The sequence below is a fragment of the Scyliorhinus canicula genome, chromosome 8 (genome assembly GCF_902713615.1).
Source record: "Scyliorhinus canicula chromosome 8, sScyCan1.1, whole genome shotgun sequence".
Taxonomy (NCBI): Eukaryota; Metazoa; Chordata; class Chondrichthyes; order Carcharhiniformes; family Scyliorhinidae; genus Scyliorhinus; species Scyliorhinus canicula.
The window spans coordinates 67,397,119-67,417,572 of NC_052153.1; the positions used below are offsets into that span (position 1 = coordinate 67,397,119).

General features: G+C 41.5%; 1 protein-coding gene across 2 annotated transcripts in view; it reads left to right on the forward strand.

The window, feature by feature from the left end:
- The window catches only part of slc12a2 (solute carrier family 12 member 2), a 267,674-nt gene that overhangs the window by 169,929 nt on the left and 77,291 nt on the right, over window positions 1-20,454 (forward strand). For both annotated transcript variants that reach the window (XM_038804704.1, XM_038804705.1), the window contains exons 11-14: window positions 6,391-6,498; window positions 11,913-12,036; window positions 13,314-13,415; window positions 13,847-14,002. In XM_038804704.1, the coding sequence (XP_038660632.1) occupies window positions 6,391-6,498; window positions 11,913-12,036; window positions 13,314-13,415; window positions 13,847-14,002 (490 nt within the window). The remainder of the gene's footprint in view (window positions 1-6,390; window positions 6,499-11,912; window positions 12,037-13,313; window positions 13,416-13,846; window positions 14,003-20,454) is intronic.

Consider the following 20,454-nt stretch of genomic DNA (forward strand, 5'->3'; position numbering starts at 1 on the left):
GTTGGTTCCCTGACGGTGTACTTGACCTTTTCCAGGTGTAAAAAGTCCAGAAGGTCATCCAACCAGGCCGAGGCACTAGGTGGAGCAAACGCTCTCCATCCTAGTAGAACTCTCCTTGGGACTATCAGTGAGGCAAAGGTGAGCGTATCGGCCTTCATGGGGATGATTTAATCGAGGCTCTTTCAGATTTTGTAAAGAATTGATATGATAGATACACTTGCGTTTCAAAAATGTAGAGCAGACATGAGTGCTCTGGTAAGAGTGCAGCAAAATTAAACCTACCAACAGTGGAAGATTTGTCGTCACCACCCAACCCTAACCTCCAAATGCAGTTAACACTCAGTTTAATGGTTTGGTAATGATGAGGCAGGCAATGGATGCAGATAGGATAAAAGTTAAAGATTATTTAATCGAATGGCGAAACAAGCTTCAGCGACTGAATGACCTAGGCATACTTGTATAATTAACATGGACAGGTCCAGCATCTGCCATACAAGTCAATTTGCCAACTTATTCAAATCAATCTACAACTTATTAATATGGTCTGAAGTTCCAAGAATGTTTGCTTCTATTTGCCCTTTCATCCACATTATGGAAATTGGCAAAACTGAAATGGAACTGATGGAGTCCTATGAAAATCCATTAATTATAGAGTTCACATCCAATGCGCTGCCATTAATAATGAACCTCTGCTTATGTGATTTCCAGCAATATATTTTATATTATAATAGCAGTTTGATATTTAATTATTTTCTAAAAGCAGTATTGTGTGGAGTTTGCACTTTCTCCCCATGTCTGCGTGGGTTTCCTCCGGGTGCTCCGATCCTCCCACAGTCCAAATATGTGCTCGTTAGGTGGATGGACTTGTTAAATTGCCCCTTAGTGTCAAAAAGGTTAGCTGGGGTTACTGGGTTACAGGGATATGCTGGAGGTGTGGGCTTAAGCAGGGTTCTCTTTCCAAGGGCTGGTGCAGACACAAATGGGCCAAAATGCCTTCTGCACTGTAGGAATTCTATATGTAATATTTTATTAAAGGCATTGGGCGTTGACAACACTCTATATAGTTGGATTAAAATGCTTAGAATGAAAACATTGCTCTATTAATAAGAGAGATCTTATTATTAAGTAAGATCCTTACTTTAACCTTAAGGAAATGGTCACAAAACCAAACTGGTTTGCCAACATATTGGACTTGTTAGCAGTACTGGTTGCATTATTTTTCATGCTCAACCCTTTTACTGCCTCCAGAACAGTTCCTGTCGGGTCTGATGGGGGAGTATTTTAGCTTTTGGTAACAGCAATGTCAAAAGCCGATCCTGCTCTAAACATTAGCACTTGATCCTGACTCTTTTTGAAGTATACATATTTATTAATGTTTATTAAGACATATTCATATTAATTGCATATGAACATGCAGGTCATTCAGTCCCTTAAGCCTGTTCAGTTCCTTCAACCTGTTTAACCATTCAATGAGATCATCTTTGCTCTTTATCCTAACTGCACCCATTTGGGTAAAAGATAGCTAGATGTTGGGAACTATGGCAAGAGGACCTGACCATAATTGTTCCTATCTTTGTTCAGGGACTGCTTGGGCTTAACACTGCTGCCCTCACATTGGCACCTTTACTTTAACCCTAACAACCTTGTGTGAGTATACTGGTGTAGAGTATAAAGTAGCTCGAAAATTGTAGAGCATTAGTTAGGAATGACCAGGGGATTGACAGCTCTGTAAGAATCCGTTCCAACTTCATAATTAGATTGCATCAAGCCACAGTTCAGAAGTGCAGCCTGCGCCCTTGGAGAACATGAAGGCCAAAGCTGTGCCCCATTTTCTGCTTGAAGTCGACCTGAATCTAAGGAGGAAATAACAACAATAGTAGATGTAGAGATCTATTGCAAAAGTAATTAGTTACAGTCACTAAAACAGTTGATGGAAGAAAACACTGAGAATTGTAGACCACTAAGAATTCTACTTCATATTAACTTTGGTTAACTTGAGGATTATGGTAGCTTCTTCCCATTTATATATTTTTAAAATTGCTACAAAAAAACTTCCATAAATTGTAATTAATGTAAAGTACCTTCAACATTTTTGAATGCTCTGAGAATTTTAAAATGTACAGAAGGGCATTTCAGTATAATTGGATGAAAAAGAATAACTGCTTACCTATTTTCAACGTTCTAATAAGGGTTAGATTATCAAGGGGTTAGCTATTAAATGCTTCAAATACATAGTCCTTTTACATCAGGACGTTGATCGTAAGGAAGTTCAACTGTAGTTGAAGATTAAGAAGTCATATTGGCCAGGGATTTTGATACACGTTTGAAGCTGCAGCGGTCCTGGTCATGTTTGCTATTATATTGCAACAAAACAATTGAAAAAGAAGACAGTGAGTTTCTATTGCAATTTCGCTGGGTTTTTTTTGGAGGAGTTGGTGGGGCACAGATTCTTCCAAATGATTGCACAATATCAGTGATACCATAGAGCAGGCAGGAAATAGTTTACGGGTCAGCTTTAATGCTCATGCCTAAATTTAGATACCCATGCTGGAATGCATAACAGGCCATCCTTTCTGTTTCCAAGGTAGTTGCTGAGGAGGTTATACTATTCTGGCATCTTCTGCCCTTTAATACTGCAACATTGGCTGAAACAGGCTGCAATTTATATAATAATGTTTACATTACAACAAATGCTGGTCTAGCCAGTGACCCTCAAATCCTAGAAATTAATAAAAACAAATTGTTGGTGGCTGTAAAGTTATGTCACAGAATCTTTCCAGGCTGCATCAAAGAAAATTAGCCCCTTGAGTTAGTTGACAGTGCATCACAGTGTCAGTATCAATTGCTGTTCATCTTATTTTCTGCCAAACCAGCAATAATTGAGCTGATGAAGTTGCTTTCAGATTGTCTTAATTTCTCAGGAATCAGGGTCCCATCGATTATTTTTTATTTATTTATTTTTTTTAAAAGGTTCTTTCGGAGGACTTGGTGAAGTGCACCAAAGAGGTTTTATTCACTCGCTGAACAGCTGGTGTGTAATACCAGCCGCATTATTCTTGTTGAGTGCATGATAACTGGGAAGCTGTCACAATGCTTTTGTTCTTTATTGGCCTCAAGATTATTCAGCTGGAAGTTTGTTTGGTGACCAGGGAAACCCTCTATAACCGTGGCTGTTGATTCATCTTTGTGATAGAAGAATAGGCACAATGAAATACTTGGTGCAGTAAAAATACTAATTAAACAAGCTAATGAAATCCTCCTTCAAACACCTGGATAGGACATGGAGAGTGCTGTGGCACAGTCTTAAACGTCTTCGGCAATCGGATGACATTTTGTAAGTCTAAAAGTGATCCATCCTTCTACGTAAACAGCCTCCGGTTCAGCAACAGGAAGAGGTCCAGATGAATAAGTGATGGCACTGGTTTCCATTACCACCGCCTTCCACAATGTATTTTCTGGCACCTGCTTCTGCCTCCCATATTACTTCTGGAAGAATCTTTGCAGATGTAATAGATACCTCTGGAGATATTCCAGACATCATGGGCCTTTCTGCTACAGACTTAATCAGGATGGAGGCTGAAAAGTGGCAGAGCCTCCACCATCCAACAACCATCCAAACCTGCAGCCTCTACCACCTAGATGGGCAAGAGCAGCAAATGCATGGGAACATGACCACTTGCAAATGTTCCTCCAAGCTGCACACCATCCTGACTTAGAACTATATTGCTGCGTCAAAATCCTGGGACTCCTTTCCTAGCAGCACAGTCAGTGTTCCTGCACGACATGGATTCCAGCAGGTTCAAGGAGGTAGTTCACCTTCCTGAGGGCAATCGGCGGCACCCACATCCCATGAAAAAATAAAATGTCCTTCCTAGCTACAAACTCACCACAGGCATAAAATATTCCCCTAGTTTTCTCAGCATAAGTGTTTCCAAAGACTCTGGTCTGCACTAGTGATCTTGGAATGAATGCAGTCACACTACAGTTTTATGCCTAGTTATACTGTAACATAAATTAAATTACTTCATTATAGCAAAATACAATTTTGGCACACGTAAAGGAAGGCCTTTTGTATCGATTATCTGTTCAATAGAGAGAAGCAGATTACCACAGTGAAAAATATTCCATGTAAACATGAGGCGCTTACAACAAAAGTGGTATGGTTTCCAGAATTCTTTCACGCAAGAACAAAAAGCTGTCATTGAACACTGAAGGGAATTTCCCACTAAAATGGGAGATGGCCTTCTAGTAGTCACTGGAAGGTGAGTGGGAAAATCTTTCGACTCTGCACTAAAACTCAAATTGGTTTTTATTCTTCAACTTCGAACAGTAGAAAAAATGGAGTAGCAAAGATTAAACGGTGTTGATAGTCATTGCATGTCCTTGAATCAAGCAGGGAAAAAGGGACCTTAACAGGCTAAAAATAGAATTAGACAGTTGAATCTGTTTGAACTGCTTTTGTGCAGTTAGTAAATATGCCAAAATCTATTTAAGCTGCTTTTCTCTTAAGATTATCCATCTGAATGTATAAAAGTTCTTTTTTATGCACTGCTTGGCATAAGTCAGATATCTTCTAAGAATTGAGGATGTTACCATAGAATACTTGATGGTTTCTCGTTACTTGATTGCCATTTTGAAAAGTTGTTATTTTATAATGGTGCCAGCATATATTATGTATTTCTTTACCTTGCGGCCTCTTCATCAGCGATGTGTAGCACAGGCAGGAAATTATGGGAATAACTTAGTTGTTATTACATTATAGTCCTCCTGCAAATGTACAAATTTGCAAATGTACAAATATTAATCTACTCTGAAAAGTCTAAACCAGCTAACCGAAGGGAAATAGTAGAAACCATTTTTTAAATATTAGGCAACATATGAGGTTCTAGGAAATCGACAAAGAAAGGAGGAATAAGGAAACCCAATCTTGCGACCCATACTTAAAGCTGTACACTAATTACTCTGATCTAGAAACTTGCAGAGAACTCTTGCCTTCAGCGAGGGGGGTGCAGTTAATGCTGAATTTGCGTGGAAAGCTATTTTGAGTGTTCCCTTCCTGTGCCTGAAAAAGGAAAACATACCTCCCACCCTCCCTGTGCAACTTTAGTTTCTTTTTGCATCAGGAAATTGCATTGTGCATCTTAAACAAGAGGAAAAGTTCTCAAAAATACTGCACAATTTTGAAAATCACTCACTCGTTATAGATCTTTTTTTTTCCTGTGTCCAGTCCAACCCCAAGGATTTTGATAAAGATGAATGAAATGAAAATCGCTGTTGTCACAAGTTGGCTTCAAATGAAGTTACTGTGAAAAGCCCCTAGTCGCCACATTCCGGCGCTTGTTCGGGGAGACTGGTATGGGAATTGAACCGTGCTGCTGGCCTGCATTGGTCTGCTTTCAAAGCCAACGATTTAGCCCAGTGTGCTAAACCAGCTCCTTGTGCAAAACCTGTCCCTAATTTCAATGTCCATGGGCATGATTTGCTCACTCTTAAATTAGTTCTGCATTTTGATCTGCGTTTTGTGGGAATACCAAGAGAATCCTCTTGATTGCTTATTCCTTCATGACGCAGTTCACCGGTCACAAAGGGGATGTATTTTGCTATTAGTTTATTCCATGAATATTCCTTTTTTATTTAATGTTTACTTGATATTTAATTACCAGTTTGCTATTCATGGAAGAATGGAAATGCATGCATGAAACAATGGGATGAAGTGTTTTTAATTAATACTTTGAAAAGCTGAAAATAAACTTGAAACGTCAGCCTACTTAAAATGTCAGACAGAAGGTCTGTGAGAGTGTTTTAATATATTCAGCTATTGTCGGAGTACTTCAATAGCAGCCCATTCTGTTATAAAGGACAGGTGTGGCTTTTATGTTTATATATGACTCAACCATTGTTGGGAGTTCTTTAAAAAAAATTATTATGGAAAGCTGTTTCCAGAGCGCTGAAGCCAGGAGGGAAGGAATATTTATTTAATTCCTTCGGACTCGAAGCAACAGAATTGTGTAATTTATGCTTATTGTCAATATTTGATGTTATGGGAGTCTATGCATGTTTATTTGGTAGCTTTCTCTCTGTTTGACATGAAAATGTGCCCTTGCCTTCATGAAAGGTTTATACTGCCCTTTTAGGGCTGAGCAAACAACTGTATATTTTTAATGTGTGTGTATTTACATAACTTTTTGTTAAACCCACCTCTACTCGCCTCCAGTTTTAAAATACTATTTTAGTTGCAGCTTTTGATCAGTGGCTGATCTAAGTGAGTAATTGTAATTTGGGAAATTGAACCCTGCAACAATGGTCACATTCTCCAGATAAACACTGGATCTTCTCTGGAACTTATTTTCCAGGAAATAATTGAAATTGTAATATCTGTATTTTTTTCAGGTCATGAGCCTGGTGTCTGGATTTGGGCCTTTGGTTACTGCAGGAATCTTTTCAGCGACACTTTCTTCTGCCCTGGCCTCGTTAGTGAGTGCTCCCAAAATATTCCAGGTAAGTACACAACTCCAAATGTTTATTGGAAACGTGCATGGATTTGGTTGTTCCCGGAAAATGTATTTTTCATTTGTGATTCTAATCTCTGATTCAGTCTATGGTTTCTGAATGCCATAAGACATTGGATGCGATTTTCCCACTGCATTTCACCCGGTGCTGATCCTGTTACGTCTGGTCCATAGCGGCAGAGGCGGAAAACTGGTTTAGCGCTGGGCAGCCCCATGCAATGCACCCGAAATGTTAAACCGGTTGTGATCTCCATCGCTGGCCATGATCCAGATCAGCATATTTAAATAAGTCATTACTCTCATTTAAATATGCACAGTCTGTTCGAGGCGGCAGTTGCCCAGCTCCTGATATCACCAATGAGGCGCTGGTCTCCAAAAGTGGAAACCAGACATGATGGCCACGTCGGAAGGCTCTGAGACCATGAGAGACCCCAAGTGGGCACTGCCCAGGCACCTGGCCAATGCCACTCTAGGAGTGCCAACCTGTCACTAAGGTGCCAGGTTGGCACTGCATGGTTGGCAGCGCTAGGGGCAATTCCCAGGAGCCAGGTTAGCACTGCCAGGGTACCAAGGGGCCGGGCCTGATGGGGAGGAAAGGGGGGTATGAAAGGTGGAGGGGCGGCAGTCTCAGTGGCCCCAAAGCAAGATTTGCTCACGTGGGGGGAGGGTGACTCCCTGATGCTGGTGAGGATGGATGGGTGTGGGGCTGAGTCACCCTCATGCCTGGGTGGTGTGAGGTCACGCAGTCATTTAATGATGGGGGGGGTATAGATTACCCCTCTGGGGTCCAGAATTGGGGGTGTTTTCAATGACTACGGGAGTCACGATGTCTGTGGATGCGGGTTATGGGGGACCCTTTGCATACCTTTGAGTTCTGGGCATACTTCAACAATGTCAGCCTGATGTCCGAGGGGCCAACCTTGTCAGTGTCTTTAGTTCCCCACTGCAAAAAAAATGTCAAGTCTGCAAACTCCCCAAGCTTCAGAAAAATTGCAACACCTGGCAGGAATCACCTTGTGAAACCTGGCCAAAATGACAGAAGTCATTTTTTGGGAGAATTTCACCCATATTTCATAAACCTTGTGAATAATCCCCCTAAAATGCGATTTGAACTAAAGTTAAAAGCTGGGTTTTAAAATTTCCTTAGACTTGAAGATTAAAAAAAATATATATTCAAGGAAACTATTGCAAATAGTTTTAAGATTATGCCTATTTTTCTGGAGATGTTTATCTGAGTAATCCAACTTTAGGGCACACAAGCATGTTGTACCAGTAATAAGATGGGGTATTCAGATACAGCTAATATTGCATTCCACAATTATACTGGCTACAAGTGTGGGGGAAATGAAGTCAATTAACAGAAGTTTCAGTTGCACTTGCCTTGGAACTCCCTTCAGCAGATACATATTAGGGTGTTTGAACAGCGAAGTTTTAGATAAAGGAGCAGTCTACCGCATATTAACGATTAAGGTAATTAACAACTGACACTAATTTCAGCAAGAAAGATTGCGCTCGATAAACCTGATCAAGTTCTTGATCAGGTGGTAGCTGTAGTATATACAGGATGTGCTGCACACTTTACCAATTAAGAGATGCATGGACACAAAATTGATCAATCTATTGGGTATGAAGCACATGGATGGCTGCTGTTAGCATAAAGTCTGAACCAAAACATGGTGTAAAATTAACCAACCTATGGTAATAAACAGCAATAATGTGATTTGAGGTCTGCATCATTTATAAATGAAGGAAGCTTTGGTTCAGTAGTTTGATATTTGTGACCTTCCAGTGACACTGTTAAGTAATTGGTCTCGCGTATCTGTTGCTCTACAAAAAGCGCAAGTGAGGTGGCCTCCCTTTTCTTTTCAAAATAATTTAAAAACTATCAACTCTTCTCCATGAAACCTTTCTATAAATTTTCAGTCCCGTCTGCCGCGGACATCATCACAGGCAAGATGGATGATTTGATGGACCATTTAAAAGTCTGTTGACCTGGGGAGGGAGCAGATTTCTGGTCTCTGGGTGGGCGAGAGTGTTAATTCCACCCCTTGACTTTGACACTTGTATCTTATCCATTTTGTACTTCAGTATCTTCCATTGCATGCTCACTGATCTGCAATTTTCATTGCTGATTAATCTTGACTCTTCCTTTTCATCATTAAGTAAACTAATTCCAGTCCAATATCTTTTATCTTGGACTCTCTTTCTCTGTCTTTTCAATGTGAGTCTAATTATTTATGCACAATAAGAAGTCTTACAACATCAGGTTAAAGTCCAACATGTTTGTTTCAAATACTAGCTTTCGGAGCACTGCTCCTTCCTCGGGTGAATGAAGAGGTATGTTCCAGAGACATCGATATAGACAAATTCAAAGATGCCAGGCAATGCTTAGAATGCGAGCATTAGCAGCTGATTAAGTGGTTACAGATCCAGAGATAGGGGTAACCCCAGGTTAAAGAGGTGTGAATTGTCTCAAGCCAGGACAGTTGGTAGGATTTCGCAAGCCCAGGCCAGATGGTGCGGGATGAATGTAATGCGACATGAATCCCAGATCCCGGTTGAGGCCGCACTCATGTGTGCGGAACTTGGCTATAAGTTTCTGCTCGGCGATTCTGCATTGTCGCACGTTCTGAAGGCCGCCTTGGAGAACGCTTGCCCGGAGATCAGAGGCTGAATGCCCTTGACTGCTGAAGTGTTCCCCGACTGGAAGGGAACATTCCTGCCTGGTGATTGTCGCGCGATGTCCGTTCATTCGTTGTCGCAGCGTCTGCATGGTCTTGCCAATGTACCACGCTTTGGGACATCCTTTCCTGCAGCGTATGAGGTAGACAACGTTGGCCGAGTCGCACAAGTGTGTACCGTGTACCTGCTGGGTGGTGTTCTAACGTGTAATGGTGGTATCCATGTCGATGATCTGGCACGTCTTGCAGAGATTGCCATGAAAGGGTTGTGTGGTGTTGTGGTCACTGTTCTGAAGGCTGGGTAGTTTGCTGCAAACAATGGTTTGTTTGAGGTTGCGCGGTTGTTTGAAGGAAAGTAATGGGCGTGTGGGGATGACCTTGGCAAGATGTTCATCTTCATCGGTGACTTGTTGAAGGCTGCGAAGAAGATGTTGTAGTCTCTCCGCTCCGGGAAAGTACTGGATGATGAAGGGTATTCTGTCAGTTGTGTCCTGTGTTTGTCTTCTGAGGAGGTCGGTGCTTTTTTTTGCTGTGGCACGTTGGAACTGTCGATCGATGAGTCGAGCGCCATATCCCGTTTTTACGAGGGCATTTTTCAGTGTCATTAGATGTCTGATGTTCCTCCTCGACTGAGCAGATCGTGTGGATACGGAGGGCTTGTCCATAGGGGATGGCTTCTTTAATGTGTTTAGGGTGGAAGCTGAAGAAGTGGCGCATCATGAGGTTATCCGTGGGCTTGCGGTAAAGCGAAGTGCTGAGGTGGCCATCCTTGATGGAGACGAGTGTGTCCAAGAATGCAACTAATTTTGGAGAGTAGTTCATGGTGAGTCTGATGGTGGGATGGAACTTATTGATGTCATCGTGTAGTCGTTTGTGATTCTTCGACGTGGGTCCAAAGGAAAAAAATGTCATTAATGTATCTGGTGTATAACGTCGGTTGAAGGTCCTGTGCGGTGAGGAGGTCTTGTTCAAACTTGTGCATGAAGATGTTGGCATATTGAGGTGCGAATTTGGTCCCCATGGGTAGCATGGTGGTTAGCATAAATGCTTCACAGCTCCAGGGTCCCAGGTTCGGTTCCCGGCTGGGTCACTGTCTGTGCGGAGTCTGCACGTCCTCCCCGTGTGTGCGTGGGTTTCCTCCGGGTGCTCCGGTTTCCTCCCACAGTCCAAAGATGTGCGGGTTAGGTGGATTGGCCATGCTAAATTGCCCGTAGTGTCCTAAAAAAAAGTAAGGTTAAGGGGGGGGGGGTTGTTGGGTTACGGGTATAGGGTGGATACGTGGGTTTGAGTCGGGTGATCATTGCTCGGCACAACATCGAGGGCCGAAGGGCCTGTTCTGTGCTGTACTGTTCTATGTCCTATGTTCTATGGCTGTTCCGTGCGTATGGATGAAGAACTTGTTGTCGAAGGTGAAGATGTTGTGATCCAGAATGAAGCGGATGAGTTGCAGAATTACGTCTGGAGATTGGCACTTGTCGGTGTTGAGTACTGAGGCTGTTGCAGCAATGCCGTCGTCATGGTGGATGCTGGTGTAGAGTGCCGAGACATCCATTGTGACGAGGAATGTTCCTGGTTCAACTGGTCCATGGGTGCGGAGTTTCTGTAGGAAGTCCGTCGTATCGCGACAGAACCACGACAGCACACAACCCTGCCATGGCAATCTCTGCAAGACGTGCCAGATCATCGACATGGATACCACCATTACACGTGAGAACACCACCCACCAGGTACACGGTACACACTTGTGCGACTCGGCCAACGTTGTCTACCTCATATGCTGCAGGAAAGGATGTCTCAAAGTGTGGTACATTGGCAAGACCATGCAGACCCTGCGACAACGAGTGAACTGACATCGTGCGACAATCACCAGGCAAGAATGTTCCCTTCCAATCGGGGAACACTTCAGCAGTCAAGGGCATTCAGCCTCTGATCTCCGGGTAAGCGTTCTCCAAGGTGGCCTTCAGGATGCGCGACAACGCAGAATCGCCGAGCGGAAACTTGTAGCCAAGTTCCGCACACATGAGTGCGGCCTCAACAACCGGGACCTGGGATTGTCGCATTACATTCATCCCCAACTATCTGGCCTGGGCTTGCGAAATCCTACCAACTGTCCTGGCTTGAGACCATTCACACCTCTTTAACCTGGGGTTACCCCTATCTCTGGATCTGTTAAAATTTAATTACCTGCAAATGCTCACATTCTAATCATTGCCTGGCATCTTTGAATTTGTCTATATGGATGTTTCTGGAACATACCTCTACATTCACCTGAGGAAGGAGCAGTCCTCCGAAAGCTAGTGTTTGAAACAAACATGTTGGACTTTAACCTGGTGTTGTAAGACTTCTTACTGTGCTCACCCCAGTCCAACGCCGGCATCTCCACATCATAATTATTTATGGTGACTGTTTCTCAAGGGTCTAATTTTCAAAATGCTTACTTTTCCTATTACCCAGGTAAAACACTGCATCCTTTTTGTTTTCATGCATAATTCAGTTTTAATTACAGAAACAATCCTCCGAAACAAAGCTACTTTTGACCAAAAAAATTCTGCCTTCGCCTAGTCCCATGTTAAGACACATCTGGATCAATAATGATTTCACAATCTGTGTGTGCATGCTTTAAGGAAATACACATTTTATAAACTAGTGTATTTAGTCTTGATATTTTTATGCAGTGTTTTTTGAACACCTGAACTACAGTAATGCATTTTCTTTCCTTCAGGCTTTGTGTAAGGATAATATCTATCCTGGTCTTCACGTCTTTGCAGTTGGCTATGGCAAGAACAATGAGCCATTACGTGGATATGTTCTCACATTCTTCATTGGCCTTGGATTCATTCTAGTTGGTGAGCAAAACAACAAATTTGTAAAGCATTTCATATACTTCCTATCAAGTAGACTCGATTGTTGAGTGGGTGAATGTTTCACGTCAGCAAAAAAGGAAATCTCAGCATAGCTTTACTTCCCTTCATACAATGTACAGTTTTAAAATATGACTATTTTTTAATTGATCTCCATTTAGGAGAATGATTCCAAGGATGAGGGACTTCAGTTATATGGAGAAGCTGGGTAGTTCCCCTTTGAGATGAGTAAATAGACAGACAGCTACCCATTGGTGGAAAATTGAGAACGAGAGGACACCAATTTAAAGTGATTGGCACATGAATCAATAACGAAAAAATCTTTCTGCAGTGAGTGGTTAAGATTGGGATTGCCTAAATGTGATGGGGCAGATTGGGGCTTTCAAAAAGAGCTTGGCTAAGCACCTGAGGAGAGCAAACTTTGCAGGGCTATGGGCAGAAGGGCAAGGGAGTGGGGCTAGCTGTGTTACTGTTCCCAAGAACTGGCATGGACCTGACTGGTCGATTTGGCCTCTTTCCGTGCTGTAACCGTTCCATGTTCTGCCACGGTAGTATGCTTCACAATGGATTTTGATCAACCACTTAAGATTTCGCAAATTTAAAAACAAAAGTGAGAAAATATTTATCCAATGACTTGGTGAGCGTCAGGAGTGGCGTGGAGCTGAGAGAATTGCAGAATCCTTGGAGGGATGTGCTTTGATTAAAGGGGAGGAAATGGTTGGGTTCACAAGCAGCGAAAAGGTTGGACAGAGGAATGAAGTGTCTGAAATATAGAATAATTCTATACCTAGGCTGAAATTTATTACCCAAAGGTGCAAAAAGTGTATTTGGGGAAAAGAGGAAATAACTTTTTTTCACAACTAATGAATTCCTTTTTCATGTGTTGTCACTGGCACCAATGTAGAGAATTTATTTGCATATTGTGTTCAAACTGTGTGTATGAAAGGGATGATGAACTTCAGTTCGGCAGTTCAATATGTTTTCTTCTATGTACACACACGTATACTAGAAAGGCAATATAGCACTGATCCAAAGTGACACAAATAGAACTGCTCACTTCAAATCAATTTTTAACGTGATCATTTGAGAAGCAGATTTCTGGTTTTAGTATGTTCTATAGTTTGACAGTATATATTTCTATTAATGTGTGTTTTGCGGTAAAGTAAGAATGACAGTTGTTTGAATGTTTTGTAGGTCTGGCAATTGTTGGGAAATTGTATTTTCCTACTACATTTTATGCTCTTTATATGTTTACTTTACAGCTGAGCTGAATGTCATTGCGCCAATCATTTCCAATTTTTTCCTGGCTTCCTATGCTTTGATTAATTTCTCAGTGTTCCATGCTTCTCTTGCCAAATCTCCAGGTAAGAATTGACTCAGTGGTGAAAGATATGACTGTGAAAGATTATTCTCTTTCTACCCCCCCCCCGTTTTATTTTAAAGGACATTTTTGATTTGGCCTTTTATGTTGGTCTCCTGTACCCTTACCTGTTGCCAACTGAGCTTAATAATCAACTTGTATTCATCAGTTATTAAGGTTAGCTTAGAGTTGACACTATCCTGTAAAATTATGAATATTGGTCTAATTGTAGCTGTTTGTGATTTTTGACTTGAAGTTATATTTGTATGGCTTACTCGATACTCTATTTCTATGCCCAGGCTCTATGGCACACAATTCACTCAGCCTGAAGCTAATATTGTTTTACAGAGCATAGATTCTACTAAATTACCATCACATAACATCTCATAAAACGTACCTGTACTTGATAACCTCCTCTTTACTTTTTGTACTTAGGTTGGCGACCTGCATTTAGATACTATAATATGTGGACTTCATTGATTGGTGCGATCTTGTGCTGTGGTGTAATGTTTGTCATCAATTGGTGGGCAGCGCTATTGACAAATGTCATTGTTCTTGCCTTATACATCTATGTCACCTACAAGAAACCAGGTACGGTGTGGGCAAGGATTTTAATTTCTTATGATCATTCATCTGCTGATAACTTGTGTTTATTGAGTGTCTTTACAAAAACTTCCACACTAACTGTTGACCACAATTGGATCTTTCTTGATGGCTCAAACAAGTGAACAGGAGAACCAGTATGAAGCGGGAATGTCTTGGATTTACAAATAATCACTTGGTAGTACAGAACATGAGCGGAGAACAAGATGCATGAGAAGAGGGTTCTTACTTTTATGGATCTGTCCTGATAATGCAAAATGAAAAGCTTCAACAGCATGTCTCTTTTTTTTCAGCAGCACTCGTGTCCTAACTTTCATTCTTATTCTGTAATGAGTTAGATGATCTGATGAAGGAGAAGTTTTTTTAATGTTGGCCTGCTGGTTTGAATTATTTAGATTGCTATAGCACTTTATTTAAAAGCATTGAACAGATCTGTTAATTTTGCTGAAACATTACCTGTGACCAGATGTTATGTGTGCTAACTGTTTAGTTATCAATGCTGTTCCAGCAGTACATTGTAGTTTACACAATAGTTTTGAAAAGTGTTATCTATTGAAGTGCAGCACTGCAGTTTTTCTAGTGCAATGTCTGTACTTTAATTTTCCTGTCACTGTTGCATACAAATGCCATCATATACCACTTGTCACTTGAAAACTGCACAGGAAGTGAATGTCTACATACAAAATAGAAATTTTAGCATGAGCTTTTGATGGGCTTCTGGGTACTTCTTTGATTCTTGAAATATGGGCTAAATTCGTAAACTTTTTGTGGGATTCTTACTTTTACTTGAAAGTGGAACTCATTTTCTGTGTGATTTAGATCTTTATTCAAGAACTTTTTAACATCTACCTCTTAGTTTTTAAAAAAGGCTGACTACAAAAGTGTGGTTATTTTTATTATACTATTGTCTGCAGATAGTTGTCATGTATATAAAGTCATTGTTAAGATCTAATGAGCTTCAAAAGCAACTTTCTCACTGGTTGTGCTTTCCAACTGTCAGGTTGTGACTCTGCTTAGGGTTGAGTCTTCTAAGTATTTCCAGTTCCTTTTGTCTAATTTCTGGTTCGTAACATGTAAAACTAATCAATGATTTGCAGGATTGTCAGATGACTGCACTTGGTAATCAGGTAACTTGATATAGCCTGTAACTGAAGATGACATAAGTGAGCACTGCGTAAGTGCTTAAAAATTATTGGGTTTCTGTTAAGTGGTTAATTGCAGTAAAAATCTATATTCCTTGGAATTACCCTCTTTCATAGCAATTCCAGTCAACTAATTCATGCCGATTGCACCACTAATTCCAGATAATCTGCATGTGTGTGGTGGTTCGGGGAGTTGGGGGGGAGCATTGAATCCATTGGCAACTACTCATTTAAACATTATTGTGATGTTTGACTGCTGCTTATTTAGTCTTTCATTATTACCCTATCCATTGGATTTTGAACATTTCACCTAAATAATCAGATTTACAGTATTTCAGATGAGCGCATGGTAGACATCTGCCATGCATCATCAGCATGTGGTACATAAATCTGTCAGAATTACTTGATCTTGTTGTTAAAGAACCATAAGGACTGCGCTTTTTAAAAAAAAAAAAAAAATCCCGGAGGAGTACACCCAGTTAAGACCATCTACTGACCTACTAACGTTCACTGAAGTTCTCTTCATACCGTGGTTTCAGACCACACTTGGATCATCTTGGTGCCACGTGGTTTATTTCTGTTGCTAGGAGGAGATAAAAGTGGTCACAACATTGGTTGGTACCTGTGGCATTGCCACTTCCCTCCTTTTCTAGCTTTTCGCTGAATATTTTTCTTCACTAGAGTGAAATGTTTGGTAACATGCAATACTGATACTCATCGCTTGGGTGTTAGATGAAAATCTCTGATAAATGGATCTGCCAAATGCCCATCACTTGCTTGACTGCAGTCCCCTGCCACCAAAAAATTAATTGAATGAACTTTTACTTATTTCTTGTGTTTCATAAATTGCACAGAAAGTACTAAGACTTTCGCCTCAACTCCTGAGGAATCTAGGCACCCACATCAACTCCTCATTCCGGGAAACTCCCCATGAATCTGACAGCCTTGCCAATTGCTCCTATTAGTAAATCCATTCAAGAGCCGGTGGAGAGCATTGACTTCCAACAGTTGAGGTTATGGTGTATCTATCAATACAAGGAGCAGGAGGACTGTCAGGTTCTTCTATTGATCAGGCGATTGAGCTGTGATAAATCTCGAACACAATCTTCCATTTGGCGATACAGTTTAACACAAAAACTCTGAAGGGCCCATGTTATGAGAAGAGTTTTATCAAAGATGTAAGTTGTCCTTTGACACTCTAGCATAAGATAATATCTCTCTTTGGGCAGAATTTTACACACACAAGATTGGGGGGTGGGGGGGGGGGAGAGCGAATGTAATAATCTTTATTAGTGTCACAAGTAGGCTTACATTAACACCACAATGAAGTTACTGTGAAAATCCCCTGGTTGCCACACTATGGTGCCTGTTCGGGTCTACAGGGAGAATTCAGAATGTCCAATTCACCTAACAACGCATCTGTCGGGACTTGAGAGGAAACCCATGCAGACAAGCGGAGAACATGCAGACAGTGACCTAAGCCAGGAAGCAAACCCGGGTGCCTAGCACTGAAACAACAGTGCTAACCACTGTGCTACCGTACTTCACGTGAATCTGTAAAATGTGAAACTGATTGGACCGCATTCCCCTGGGGAGGCCACTTTGCGTTACCCCCACACTCCCAGGATGTTCGCGCTCTGGGACCCCCTGACACTGCAATCCCCCCCCCAACCCGGGCGTCCTCTACCCTCTCACCCCTAGGGTGCTGCAGTACCATTTATGGCCACTGCAGCACTATGCCTGCTTGGGTTAAAGAGCTTTCCCATGGGCGGAGCTCCCACCCCACTGTAAATGCATGCTCAAGTGCATGTTAAATGGCAGTGAGTGTAGGCAGCTTGCCATCCTTAAAATTATGCCATCTAAATTTATTCTTTTGGACTAAGTCTAACCATGTTTACATTCAATTGTTAACCCAGACCAAATGAGTTTCTGTTTGGCTGGCCAATTCACTAATGACCTCCTTCTTATCATGTTGGACAACAAATGATTTCTAGCAATTTTGTAACGAATAATGCTTAAATTGTAAAGTGGAAAAATAAGTTCCATCAGAAACCAGGACTTGCTGTAAAAGTAGTGCTGTAGACATTGAGGTAGAGTTTCCACTGCCGCGGTCTGGAAATTGCACCCAAAATGCACTTGAAATTACATTGGTTCAGTTGCAGTTCAAGTTGCCACCAAAATTAATTTCTATAATTTAAAAAATAATTATTTCATGAACCAATGAGAGTTATCAGCAGAAATTGGTAATAAGGGTCTCTAGATCTCTACCTGTGAGTAAGCCGATTTAAAAATCACTGAAAATAACCTTAAAGAAGCTATGCTGAACTATTTAATAGTTTCATTGCTGTTAGTTGTTTTTCTCCATATGTATTTATGATATGACTCATGGGTTTCCTAAAACAAATCAATGGAGTGCTTTCAAGTGTAGTTGCTATTTTAATACATGAAGATGGAACAACCGATTTGCACACTTGAAGCCCCCAACTAATACTTATGAGATGAGTAACAAAATGATTGTTTTTATGATATTGTTCGAGGATGAAATATTAGCTAGGGTATAGAGGAGAATAATTCTTTCTGCTCGCCCTGGCTGCAGTGTTGGTTCAACATCTTATTGGAAGAGGATAACTCGGACAGTGCAGCATTCCCACAGCATTGTGTTGAAATATCAGTCTAGATGATGTGCAGAATTGAGTGAGACCATCACTGAGCCACGGCTAACTAGTAGATCTGAAAATATTATGGAAAAATGTTCTGATCATGAGCCAAATCAGTGTGTCATGGAGGTTACAGCATGGAAACAGGCCATTCGGCCCAACTCGTCCATGCCACCCAGTTTTTACCACTAAACTAGTCCCAATTGCCCACATTTGACCCATATCCATCTGTGCCCATCTTACCCATATAACCGTATAAATGCTTTTTAAAAGACAAAATTGTACCCGCCTCTACTACTGCCTCTCCAGACACTCTCCACCCTCTGTGGGGGAAAATAAATTGCCCCTCTGAACCCTTCTGTGCATCTCACCTTAAACCTGGTTTGAGACTCCCCTATCTGTGGGAAAAGATGTTGACTATCTACTTTATCTATGTCTCTCATTATTTTATACATCTCTATAAAATCACCCAAAAGCCTATGCTCCAGGGGAAAAAGTATATTTCCAGTATATCCAGCCTCTCCTTGTACCTCAAACCATCAAGTCCCAGTATCATCCAAGTAAATCTTTTCTGCACTCTTCCTAGTTTAACAATATCCTTTCTATAATAGGGTGACCAGAACTGTGCACAGTATTCAAAGTGTGGCCTTACTAATGTCTTGTACACCTTCAGCAAGACATCCCAACTCCTGCATTCAATGTTCTGACCAGTGAAGCCAAGAATGCAAATGCCTTATTCACCACCCTGTCCACCTGTGACTCCACTTTCAAGGAGCTATGAACCTGTACTCCTAGATCTCTTTGTTCTCTAACTCTCCCCAACACCCTACCATTAACTGAGTAGGTCCTGCCCCGATTCAATCTATCAAAATGCATCACCTCCCGTTTATCTAATTTAAACTCCATCTGCCATTCATCGGCCCACTGGTTCATTTAATCATGATTCTGTTGCAATCCTAGATAGCCCTCACTATCTACTATGTCACCAATCTTGGTGTCATCTTCAAACATACTAATCACGCCTCCTACATTCTCATCCAAATCATTAATATAAATAACAAATAACAGTGGACCCAGCACCGATCCCTGAGGCACACCGCTGGTCACAGGCTTCCAGTTAGAAAAACAACTCTCCACAACCACTTGCCTTCTGTCAGCAAGCCAATTTTGGATCCGATTGCTTCCTCCTCCTGCATCCCGTGTGATTTAACCTTCTGCAACAACCTATCATGTGGTACCTTGTCAAAGGCCTTGCTAAAGTCCATGTAGGCAACGTTGACTGCACTGCCCTCCTCTACCTTCTTGGATATCCCTTCAGAAAACATTTTTCCACTCTCAAAGCCATGCTGATGCATGATAGCACAGTGGTTAGCACTGTTGCTTCACAGCGCTAGGGTCCCAACTTCGATTCCAGCTTGAGTCATTGCACATTCTCCCCATGTATACATGGGTTTCCTCCGGGTTCTCTGGTTTCATCCCACAAGTGCCGAAAGACGTGCTTGGTAGGGTGAATTGGACATTCTGAATTCTCCCTCAGTGTACCTGAACAGATGGTGAAGTGTGGCGACTAGGGGATTTTCACTGTAACTTCATTGCAGTGTTATTGTAAGCTATTTGTGACAATAATACAGATTATTTCTCAGACTATCTGTCCGCTGATGTTTTGTACACTCTTCCTGTGTTTTATTTCTCTTTGCCAGCACTGAGTTGTTCACAGTGTCAGTCCTCTGTACTTTGGCCCTTTTTAATTTTTGGCATTGGTTTCTCTGTCTTTCACTTTTCCACTTACTGCGTTTTGTTTCTGTCCCCACTTTACTTCCTGCAACGGTTCCTATTCCCCTGCCACATTAGTGTGTCTCTATTGGTTACACCACTACTTTGAGCTGTTGCCCTTATTTTGTCATGCATTTCTGGTTACCTTTATCAGCGAAGGCTGAAGTGGGAACAATTTATACTATTTTGTTTGAAAGAGCCCCCCTCCATTTTCTTGGTACTACTAAATAGTAATAATACAGAATGTGCACAGTGCTAATACGGATAAGAAAATGGACCTTCACGTGGGGGGATCCCTGCATTGCAAGATCTCAATATACCAAAAAACCATCAATCCAGCCATGTATATCCTCTTTTGGAGGTACTTTACATTTTGTGAATTGTTGGGTAATTACGATGTACAAGCAAAAATGTCCCAGGTTTCATTCCTGATCTCTATGCTGATTTTACCTGATTTCAAACAGGATATCAGTGGAGATGCCTTAGAAAAGGAAGAATTTGACAGGACCCTGCCTCCCCATTGCGATCTAGTGATAACTGATGGAATAGTTGGGGTTTATGGATGTCTAATGGGCAAAGGACAGGATTTGCCTGGAACGCTCCTAAATATCTTACCGGTGCTAACGTTTCTGAGCTCATCTGTTCTTCAGGCGGGTAGGGTCACCGTTGACTAAAGTGGTTTACGAATAATGGATGGGGCATGTCTTTTAAAATGGAAAATACGGGGAAATATGAAGTGGAGAACAGAACTTGTAAATGAAATGGAGAAAGCAGGGAAAACATCCAAAATTTCATTGGTTTTAAATCTCTTTTTTGGGATTCTGGCAAACATTGGAGCTGCGTGGGTGGGTGAGGGGCACAAGCAGGT